This window comes from Oxyura jamaicensis, chromosome 1 (genome assembly GCF_011077185.1).
Source record: "Oxyura jamaicensis isolate SHBP4307 breed ruddy duck chromosome 1, BPBGC_Ojam_1.0, whole genome shotgun sequence".
In the NCBI taxonomy this organism is placed as follows: Eukaryota; Metazoa; Chordata; class Aves; order Anseriformes; family Anatidae; genus Oxyura; species Oxyura jamaicensis.
The window spans coordinates 204,439,757-204,450,484 of NC_048893.1; the positions used below are offsets into that span (position 1 = coordinate 204,439,757).

Sequence of the window (10,728 nt, forward strand, 5' to 3'; positions counted from 1 at the left end):
CGGGGGGAGCCCATGGCCAGCGCCGGGGGAGGTACGACGGCCCCGCCGCTCTTACGGCCCGGCACGGCCCGCCCGGCCCCGCCCCGCCCCGCCGGAGGGCCGCGGGTGCCGGCACCGGCCCCAGCCCCGACGGCACGGAGCGGGTCGGCACGGCCCCGGGAGGAGCTGCTCCTGGCCGAAGCCGCCTCGGCCGCCACCCGCCGGCCCCGTCCGGGGGTGCCCTGCTCGGCAGCCGCGGAGAACACCGAGAGAAGCCGGGGGCCGGGGGAGCGCCCGGCGCGGCGTTCCCGGCGGAACGGGACCTCTGCCGCCGTCCTCGCCTCTGCCCGCAGGACGGGAGCTGCCGTCACCAGCCCCGAGCCGGTCCCTGGAGGAGGAGGGCGAGAGCGGCAGCGGGCGGGCAGTCAGAAGGACGGACCCCCGGGCCCTGCCCCTGAGAGCTGACAAGGGCCCGGGGGCCCTTAGGGTGAGCGCGAGGCCCCTGCGTCCCCCTCCTGGCCTCGAGGCAGCGAGGCCAGCTCGGGCTGGGGGGCAGCGTGACCCCCGATGCTGCTGTGCCCCCAGAGACCCTCGGCTCAAGCCCCACAGAAGGAACAGTGGGACACGAGCTGCAGCCTGCAGGAGAACCGGCCACTGCCATTGGAAACTGCTGGCACCCGGGGAACCCCCAGGACTGGCTTCCAGCCTGGGAGCTGTGCCCACAGCACCACACGTACAGGCGAGCTGTATCATTATATTCTGTAGTTTTATTCTGATCTGCACCGTTTTATTCTGATTCGTACCATTTTATTCTGGAGTCTTGCAGAAGTAGAGAGGGAAAGGGGGGCAGACCTTCACCAGGAAAGGGGGGGTTGTCAAGATCCAGACATTAAATTACCAGGAATTAAATTAGCAAGAAAAACAAACTGTCTTGTCTCAGGAGAAAGTGCCCAAGTGCTGCATGTGGCCAGGGCGAGAAGCAACACTCAGCTGGAGCAGGACGAGCTCTCCCAGGCGTGGAACGCCAGCCGGAGCCCCAGCACTGCTGCGCATAAAAGCGCACCTGCGTCACACACACAGACATGCACATGCACCGGCCCTAGGACGTGGCCGCCCTTTGGTCCTTGGTTCAAGTCCTCGCTGCCCCCCGGTGGCAGCCAGGTCCCTGTGGGTGCTGGGGGAGCGGGGCTCCCTGGCTGGCTCCAAGCAGCACAGGGTGGGAGCACGTCCACGGCTCCTCGGGACAGCAGCACCCAGTGGCCGTGACCACCCCATCCCATGTCCGCCCACAGAATTGATGCGCACAGCCCTGGCCAAGGGAAAAGCAAGGATGGGCGCCGTGGCATGGGAGGCAGCCCGGCACAAGCGGCCCCACCATGCAGGGGAGTGTAGTGTGTGGCTGGGAGCACCAGCCAGGTCAGGGGGAGTGCAAGAGCAGCTGCCTGGGAACACCAGGGATCAGCCGGGAGAGACAGGGCAAGCCCAGAGCTGGTGGGGGGACAGCAGGAGCCCTGGCCACCTGTTGCAGTGGGGCTGGGACCCCCGGCCACCCCTCTCAGAGACTGGGAGGGGACTGGGAGTGCCAATGCTGCCCCTCTGCAGCTTTGTCTTCATTTCAAAATAAACTTTTTGTGAGGGGGCAGTGGCGTGCCTGGCCTGGCCCTGTAGAACCTGGCTCAAGGCAGCAGGGGAGGCCAGCAGGGGAAGCAGCAGGGACACGTGGAGCCCACGCACCCTCCTGCCCCATGGGGAGGCAGTGGGAAGCTGCAGTGAATCCCGTCCCACCCTGCAAAGGTGCCTAGGGGGGTCTGAGCATCCCACCCTGGAGAGATGGGACCTGTGGCCCTGTGGGGGTCTGGCCCTGTGGGGGGCTGGAGAGGGTGCCCACCATCCCGCCAAGGGGTCTGTGCCCGGGAGGGAGCACAGGGCCAGGTAGGACAGGACTCTGCCCCAGGAGTAGGCGCAGGCCAGGGGAGCCCTGTCCTCTCCAGGCTCCTCTCCCCAGGCAGGAGCAGCGACCCACTCAGAGCCCCTGCCCACACCCCACCAGGCTCCTGCCCTGTTGGTGCCCCCGGCTGCAGTTGCAGCAGGGCCGAGGCCGCGTTCCCCGCTCACCACTCGTGCACGCGGTCTGGCCCTGCACCAGCAGTCAGAGGTCCGAGTTCAGGTCCATGGCTTCCCCGGCCAGAGCACAAGGTGGGGCAGGCTGAGGGGCTCACTGCTCCTCCAGCCAGGAGGGCTTCTCAGCACCAGGGGTCTTCAGCTTGATGTTGAACTGCTTGAGGGTCTGCTCCAACTGCTGCTGGTTCCCAGCAAAGTAGGCAGAGATGGCGTTGTGAAAGAGCAGAAGCTGCTTGTGCATCACCTTGATCTGGGGAGAGCAGGAGTCAGTGTGCATCCTCCCAGACCCACTGCCCAGCACCCAGGGATGGTGGGAAGGGGCCAGGGCATGACCTGCCCCGCACAAGGGGGTATGGGATGGGACCAGAGCTACTGCCGCCAGCCAGAAAGCAGCTGCCTGCAGTGGGCAAAAGGCAGGCAGATGGACAGGCGCTCACCTGCCCTTCCCCTCGCGGCTTCCAGCCGCTGCACGGGCACTGCCCATCTGAAGATGCACCTCGGGCACATGGTGGCAAGGCCGCGCAGCCCACAAGATAGGGCCAAGGGACACGCGTGCGCAGCACAGTCCCATCTGGCACCCTGCGGCCCTCCCCACCTTGTTCTCCTCCAAGAACTTGAGCTTGATGGCCACATCAGCACGCAGCTTTTCATACTTGTCCTTGTGGCTCTGAAACTGGCTCTGGGCTGCATCCAGCCGGCACAGGGTGCTGGCGTCCCGGGGACCCATGCTCAACTCCTCCAGGTCTGTGCGGTAGGCATCATACTCCAGCCTGCACAGGGGCAGCAACAGTCAGAGCTGCATAGTGGCCCCTCCGGCCACCTGCAGCAACCCAGCCCTAGCCCATGCTGCTGTCCTACCTGGCTGTCTCGTACTGCTTGACCGTCATGAGCGTGTCCTCCATGGTCTTGTTCACCAGCGTGTTGATGCTGGAGACAAAGAAGTTGACGGCTCCCAGTAGTGTTTCTCCATTCTTGCAGAGCAGTTTCTGTGTCTCCGCATTGTAACCAAACTCCTCCTGGGGCGGAGAGGAGGATGAGTCAAGGTCTGCAGCAACACAGCTTGCTATGCCCCTGCCCTCCTCCCACCTGCCCAGAACCAGCTTGGCCCTGGCCGCACCAAGGCAGGGCCGTCACAAAGTCCTGCACCTCTTCCCAGCCCCGCAGCATTCGCCAATCGCAGCTGCTCTCAGCTGCTTCCTGCTTTCCCCATGTGCCTGGGGGTGCTGCCCAGCAAAGCGCTGCCCAGGCTGTGCTGCAGACCCCGAGGTCACTCTGGGTCTCTTGGTCTCCCTCCCAGACACAGCAGATCACAGCACCAGCAGAGACAAGGCATGCACCACCACCCCAGCATGCATACCTGCAGCTCAGGAGACTTCTGGCTGAGATCCGCAAAGGCATCCCCCAGGGCATGCTGTGTCTGCACCAGGCTGTAGAAGTGGTTGGTGAGAGCCCGCGCAAGCTGCAGCACGCACTCGTACTTGCGCTTTGTCTCCCGGAGCAGCTCGATCTGCGTCTCCAGCTCCAAGTCCACCGTGCGGGAGCCCCGGCCAAACCTCTCTGAGATGAGCTGCTTGGTGCACTGCAGGCAGAGGGAGGGGGTGTCAGGGCCCTGTCCCTCCATCCCTGTGGGTCTGCTGCACGGAGAGGCCTGGCCTAGCCCACCCCCAGCTGCGTGGCCGGGTCCCCCACTCACCTTGTACGTGTTGATGCCCCACTTCTTGACAATGTCAAACTTCTCCACAGCAATACCACGGACGACTTCCTCCCCTCCAACTGGCGGGCTGGGATGGGGCTGGTGCAGCCCAGAGCCTGGAACAGACAGCACGCTGGTGGGGCTCAGCGTGGGATGCAGCCGCAGGCCGGGCTGCCCGATCCCAACCACGGCGGGCACCGAGGCTGCTCCCAGGGGCGGAACCGTGCTCCCTGCGGGGCTGCACTGAGGCCTGACAAATCACAAGCGAAGGGAACTCAGGCATGAGCAGCACCTGGCTCTGCACAGCCCACGCCAGGCACCTCACCCCACACAGGGCAGGGCAGGTGATGGTTTTCCCCTGCCAGCTGGGCACCATTACTGGCTCTGCCAGAGCCCTCAATGCCACACGCTTTCTAATCCGCCTGCAGGCATCTCAGGCATGCAGCAGAGCACCTGGTGCCCAAAGCCCTTCCAAATAGGTCCCAGCACAGGCTCCATTGGCTGCTGCTCAGATGCGAAGTGCTGCCCCCCCTATCCACCTGCAGCACTGCTGGTGGGACCAGCCCTGGCACTCCTCATGCCCCCAGGCACAGCACAGGTGGAGATGACACCAGGAGACTGCAGAAGGTGGCAGGAGCATGGTGCCTCCCACTGCCAGGCACAGCTCAGCGTCACCACACAGCCACCGGGCTTCAGCAGCACCCCCGGTGCCCCCAGCACCAGGACCACGGCCGGGCACAGCTGCTGGAGGTGGCATGTGCTGGGGATGCTCCCCACCACAGCAGGGGAAGGAGTGAGCTCTGAGGAACCCCAGAGCGCACCAGATGCCCCAGGCTTAAGACAGGAAGACCCCAAAGGCCACGTGGCGCCACAGTTGGGCCGGGGTAGCCACAGTACCTGCTGAAGCACCAGCCTGGCTGGCCATCCTGCTGGCGGCAGATGCACTGGGGGAGACGGATGGTCCTCGGGGTGAGTGAGGTTGGACAAGACAGCCTGGAAATGGAGGAGCTGGCAGGAGGTGAGCAGGGAAGGAAGAGGTGGGATGGTGCGAAGGGCACAAGAGCAGGAACAGCCAGAACAGAGGATGAGTGTGCAGGGAGGATGGCAGCAGGGGAGCAGATGAAAGTGTGACGTGAAATCAGAATACACAGCTGGCTGCCGGACAGACAGCGCCACACCAGAGGGGCCCATGCTCCTCTCCTGCTCCCTCCCCGTCCCTTGGTACATCACTGCCACTGAGCTGAGAGCTGGGACAGGCCAGTGCTGACAGACATGGGGATGGCAACTGCTGCATACGTTCTCCCTGCTGCAGCAGGCTGTCAGCAAAATCCCATGTCCCCTCCGTCTGTGCCAATTCACCTGTTCAGCCTGGCACAGCATGGAGGAGCCTGTAGTCAAGCCATCTGTTTGCCGAGGAAGGGATGCATCAGCCAAGAGCCGGGACACAGAGACTCATGTGAAATGGGGACAGGGTGAGAGTGGTTGCTGGGACCAGTCAGCACTTGCCCTGGCTGCAGGCACACAGCACCAGCAGTGACCCAGCCACCCACAGGCACTGCCCCAAGTAGGGCAAGGTGCTCGCAGCCAGGCTCTGCCATCAGAAGCACCTACGACCCCTGGGCTGGTGTCAGCCACAAGGGGTAACAAGCGCAGAGCCTGGGACTCAGTCACCCTGCCCTGTGTGTCATTCCTCCCCCCCCCCCCGCCTGCAGGGCACCCCTTGTCCCTCAGGCACAGCCACCACAAGCCCACACCAGCACTGTGCACTTCCAGGACCTGGGAGGAGCTGTGACACCAGGCTCTTCCCCACCACCAGCAGAACTCCCGAGAGCTGAGCCCGTGTGCCACAAGCTGCAGCCCGGTGCCAGGGGAACCTGCCCAGGGAGGCAGAGCCCCCAGCAGGAGACCTGCACCTGCAGAAGAGCTGGGCACCAGCGGCCTGGGCCCATGGCACTGCCGAGGCTGCCCAGAAGGGGCTAAGGGGCAGGGCTGGGGCACAGGCTGCTGCTACAGCCTGCCTTGGAGGGGGAGGGAGCAGGCACTTCGTGCCAGTGGGGGACACGATCCTAGCAAGGGGCCCCACAGAACAGCAGCTGACTGCAGCAGAGCCACATGTGAGGGCTGTGCTCTGCAGGGCCATGCCAACTTCCAGGGCAGCTGTGGCTTAGAACAGCCTCTGCCTGTGCCCCGGGGGCTCCTGTGAGGCCCAGCTGCCCCTGCTGGGTGCCGCACCCCGGCACAGGACCAGCCTGAACACACACCTGCCCCCAGCAGCAGGCAGGACAGGCAGGCAGCGTGCTCTGCTCTGCACCCCCACCAGAGCCCTCCCCTCTGATGCCTGTCAGGCAGCCCACCCCCTCTCCCAGCCCCATCCCTGCCTGCCGGCGGGAGGCCCAGCCTACCTTTGATCGTGCTGGTGGGGATGATGCCTTCGGCGGTGCCCCCATAGCCGCCAGACACGATGCTGGTTTCGTTGAGATTGGGCCCTGACACCATCACCTGCTGCAGGTCCTGGGGGAGCAGAACGGGGTGAGGTGCGGGGACAGGGCCCGGCCTCCGCAGACATCGCAGTCCCCTCGCGGGAACCTCGGGGCATGCAACCCTCGGCTGCCACGGGGGCCCGGTACGTCCCCCCCCCGGCCCAGACCTGCTCTAAGCCGTCGTCCTCGGGCAGGCTGCCAGTGTCCCCGTTGCTGCTGATGGGGATCTCCATGGTGGCGGCCTTGCTCATGATCCCATCCGACATCGTCAGGGCCTGCGGGGACACAGAGGCCGCGCTGGGGGCCGAAGGCTCGGGCAGGGCCAGGGTGTCCCAGCCCCGGGTGCCGCGGGGACGGCCCCGCTGGGCTCCGGGCACCGGGACGCGGCGGTGCGGCGGCTGCTGGCCCGGGGCCCAGTACAGCGCCGGGAGCCACGTCGCACGGCCGCGGCCGGGCCGGTCGGGCCCGTTCCGGGTGGCACCGCACCGCCCGTTAGCTGGGGCTGGGCTCGCGGCCCGGGGGCTCCGAGCGGCGGCTCCGGGCCCCGCGGAAGGCAGAGCACCGGGAGCGGGGCACGGCCGGTGCGCGGCCCTCCCCCCCACCAGGGCTGCTCCCGCGTCCAGCGGGGGGCGGCGGCCGGCCTGGGCCGCCTCCGGGCACGGCCTCAGGGGGGTGGCCCCGTGTCCCAGCCCGGGGGCGGCAGCGACCGACGGGACTGCCGCCCGCAGCTCCCGGTGCGGCCCCAGCCTTCCCTCGGTCACTACCTCCCCCCCTCGGTCCGGTCCGGTCCGGTCCGGTCCCGGACCCCCCGCCCCGCCCAGCCCCGCCCACCTGCGCCGCCCCGGCCCCGCCGGGCCCCCCCCGCCGCCTCGGCCCCGCAGCCCCGATCCGCCTCGGCCCGGCCGCGCCGGAACCGTGGTGACGCCAGGCCCCGCGTGCGGGACGCCGGGACCGGGGCCGGACGTGGCGTCAAGGGGCGGCCCGGGGCGGGCGCGGCCCTGCCGGAAGCGCGGGCGGCATGGAGCCGGCGGCCGAGCAGCAGCAGCAGCTCCGCAGCGTGAGGGGCGGGGGGGGCCGGGCCGGGAGGGGGCGGCCGGGAGGAGCGGGGCCGGGACCGGGGTCGCGGGGCCGGGACCGGGGCCGTGGGGCCGGGACCGGGGCCGGGGCCGGGGCCGTGGGGCCGTCCGTGCTGCCGCTACAGCGCCGTGTCTCCCCCAGCTGCGGGACTTCCTCCTGGTGTACAACCGCATGACCGAGCTCTGCTTCCGCCGCTGCGTCTCCGACCTCAACCACCGGCTGCTGACGCGGCGCGAGGTGAGCGGGGGCCGGGGGGCTGGGGCCGGCCCCGCCGCGCGGCCCCGCGCTGAGGCCCGTGCCCGCAGGAGCTGTGCCTGGACCGCTGCGCCGGGAAGCTGGTGCGCTCCAACCACCGCCTCATGACCGCCTACGTGGCCCTGATGCCGACCATCGTGCAGCGCCGCGCCGCCGACTACGAGGCCAGCGCGGCCCGGGCACAGGAGGGACCGGCGGCGCCCGCGGTTCCCGACGCCTCCACTGACGCCTCTCCTCCCGCACCGGCGGCTGCGGCCGGCGGCGGAGCCTCGCCTGGGCCTTCGGGTGCCAGCACGTAGTGGAGCCACGAGCCCGGCTGCGGCTTCCAGCGGCAGCAGAGGGCCGGGTGGCTGCAGGGCGGCCCTGGGCCCTGTGCTCGCGGTGTGAGGTGTAGTTTCTGGCCCTGCAGCAGCCCGGGCCTCCATGTGGTGTTGATAGCCCAGGTCTGGAGCAGCAGAGCTGCTCTGCGCTGGGGCCAGGCCTTGCAGATCCATGTCCTCTCCTGTATTCACATTGATGGCCAGGTCTGTCTGTCCCCAGGGGCATCAGGGCAGACGCAGCCCACTGGCCCTGAAGGTAACGAGAAAGGGATCTGTGGCAGCCGCCGTTCTGGCCGGGAAGAGCTCCTAGCTGAACTCTCCATTGCCTTAGCAACTCCTGCACTGGGCTCTCACGCTCCAGAATGGGGGTTTCTGTATTTCCAGGAGGCTGTTTCCTGGTACAATTAAACACTCTCTTTGTAATTGTCTCACTGCTAATGTGTCACGAGGGAACACAGGTATTGCTCCGTGAACACCTCCCTGCACGCTGCATCCTGCTGGGGCACAGGTGCGTTCCCTGTGGCAGGGATTCACGTTGCTCCTTCTGGTCACCTTTCTGCTGTCCACGTTGCGACTGCTGGCATTAGAACAGTCTGCAGAACGTGATGGTGCTGGGACAGGCCCTTGTTCTGGGGGTGGTGGGGTGCCTACTGCAGCATGGCTGGGCCCAGCCCACAGCCAGGCAGGGTAGCGTTAGAGGTGGCTTAACCTGGAGAGAATGAGACCTGCTCCAGCACCCTGTGTGCTGCTACAAGGCTTCTGCCAATTGGAGTTGGCTGCATCCAGGTTATGAGGCTGAGGGTGCAGAGACACACAAACGGTTCGTAACGGATGCTTGGGATCAGCACTGCTGCCCACATAACACGGCACGGGCGCGAGCAGTGCAGGCTTCCCGCTCCTGCCTCAGTGGCAAGGTTGGCACAGCACGTGCAGGACCCTGGGGCCATCCGCCCTGCGGCTGCTGTCCCCAGACTCAGGATGTGTTCGGGGAGCAGTGTGGCTGCAGGCTGCAGGGCTGCACTGCCCTATGGGGCCGGGCACATCCTTGCTGCAGGAGGTGTCCGCAGAGGCTGAGTGGTGACATGGGAGTGAGACCTGGTGCCAGTGCTGTGCGAGGGGAGAGGCGGCCCCGGCTGTGCTGGTGGGCCTGGGTTGTGCCTGCCAGCCAGGACAATACGCCCTCACGTGGGTTTACAACACAGTAACGGCCAAGAAAGCAAAGTGAGTGCTTGATGTGATTTGACTGGCTTTGGGCAAGTTTTTAAGGAGAGCCTGGTCCAAATAGTAGGGAATACACCACCAACGGCTGCTGAACTTCCCTATCTATGAGACCTGTACCCCAGTCACTCCTGGAAGCCAAAGAGGAGCATTTATGTAGAAGAGAGATCGGGGGAGGCTGGATCATGCTCACACAGCTCCTTGTGCTCTGCTGTCTCCGAGCCTGCCCTGACCAGCCATCCTGGGGTGTTTGCACCAGCTGTTTTCCTGGGGGCACAGACAGGGCCAGGACTTGGAGAATCACAGAACGTTAAAGGTTGTAGGGACCTCTGGATGTTGTTTGGTCCAATCCTTCTCAAGCAGGGACACTCAGAAGTCCTGTCAAACCCATCTACCCAGGTTATGGAATGCTAGTGCAGGTGCTTCTGTGACAGCACCTCTGGAGCATGGTTGCTGCCTGCATCTGGGGAAATGTCCCCCGATGCCTGGAGGACTGGGAAGCAGCAGCTTCTCGCACCCTGCTGCTGCACCATGGGGTGCGAGCAAGGGCTGCACACACTGCCAGCCACTTTGCTGGTTTATTGCTTATTATCTGGTTTATTGCTCCTCTCGCACCTTGCTAGAAAGCAGGATTTGTAGCACGGTGCTTCTGCAGTTAACTGGTTCTAGGAATAAACATGGAATGTAAAGCCCGCCTTCTGTGTGGGGAAGAAATGCCTTTGAAGGGTGGGTGTGCCACGTGAGGGCTGGGGTCACATCACCAGCAAGACATCTGCTGGTGCAGAACGTCGGTGTGAGAAGCCCTGCAGTGAGGTGGTGCTGCTGGGGTGGGCTGCTTGGCCTGGGCAAGCACACCAGGCTGGGCTCTGCAGGCTTGGACTGCAGCTGCATGGATTGTCCCATTCAGGAAGCCCTGGAGAAACAATGGAAAGAAGAATGCAAAGTTTGTGAAGACTAATGGTATTTTCCAGTGCATCTGTTCCATGTTCTGGAAGGCCTGGTGGAGCTGAGTGTGGGTGGGTGGCAGCTGGTCGGAGCTGGGAGCCTCGTGTTCCTGGTCTCCTCTGGGAAGCACTCTGCTCCTGGACTGGGAGCTCCAGCCGTACCCTCGGACTGGTTTCAGGGGTGCAGGGGGCAGAATGCAGCACGGCTCCTGTCCCCCCCACAGTCCTTGGGGGATGTGGCTGCAGCAGGTGGTGCCCCTCGCTGCCACAAGCAGGCTCTGTGTCCCTGCCCAGCACCAGGCCCCATTCCCAGGCCTGGCAGCACGTCACCCAGCCCCAGCGTAGCCCCAGCTGCCCCCTGGCACCTGAGCACCACAGTGCAGACAAGGGTTCCCCAGGGGACCGGGCTCAGGGCACCTTCAGCTGGAGGCTGCCCTGGTCTGCTGAAAGCTGTGTCAGTAGCTCCTGGCACGTCCCAGGAGGCGATGTCTGCACAGCCCGTCTTTCTCTCCTCTCGTCACAACAGTCCTGTCCTAGGAGCTCACAGCTGCCTCCTGGACTCGGTGGCCTCACCAGCAGCAGTGGTTGAGGCTCTGGAGCTGCTTTCTGGAGTTGCCTGTTGGTGCATCTTCTTGGTTGCT

The 10,728-nt window shown here is 65.6% G+C and overlaps 2 protein-coding genes across 4 annotated transcripts; one reads left to right on the forward strand and one right to left on the reverse strand.

The window, feature by feature from the left end:
- Nucleotides 1–726: 726 nt before the first annotated feature.
- Nucleotides 727–7,238, reverse strand: ARFIP2 (ADP ribosylation factor interacting protein 2). 3 transcript variants are annotated; one of them, XM_035331181.1, is made up of 9 exons: nucleotides 7,105–7,238; nucleotides 6,441–6,548; nucleotides 6,196–6,304; nucleotides 4,691–4,801; nucleotides 3,794–3,909; nucleotides 3,458–3,679; nucleotides 2,959–3,116; nucleotides 2,696–2,870; nucleotides 727–2,350 (listed from the first exon to the last, which is right to left on the reverse strand). In XM_035331181.1, the coding sequence occupies exons 2-9, from the start codon at nucleotides 6,537–6,539 to the stop codon at nucleotides 2,195–2,197; spliced, it is 1,146 nt and encodes a 381-aa protein (XP_035187072.1). In that variant the 5' UTR covers nucleotides 6,540–6,548; nucleotides 7,105–7,238; the 3' UTR covers nucleotides 727–2,194. The 3 variants fall into 3 exon arrangements, with proteins under 3 accessions (XP_035187072.1, XP_035187081.1, XP_035187090.1); XM_035331199.1 differs by having other exon boundaries at nucleotides 2,206–2,350; nucleotides 2,754–2,870; XM_035331190.1 differs by lacking the exon at nucleotides 4,691–4,801.
- Nucleotides 7,137–9,838, forward strand: TIMM10B (translocase of inner mitochondrial membrane 10B). Its single transcript, XM_035331210.1, has 3 exons — nucleotides 7,137–7,330; nucleotides 7,492–7,587; nucleotides 7,656–9,838. Exons 1-3 carry the CDS (start codon nucleotides 7,292–7,294, stop codon nucleotides 7,902–7,904), a joined length of 384 nt encoding a protein of 127 aa, XP_035187101.1. The 5' UTR covers nucleotides 7,137–7,291; the 3' UTR covers nucleotides 7,905–9,838.
- The last annotated feature ends 890 nt before the right edge of the window (nucleotides 9,839–10,728 follow it).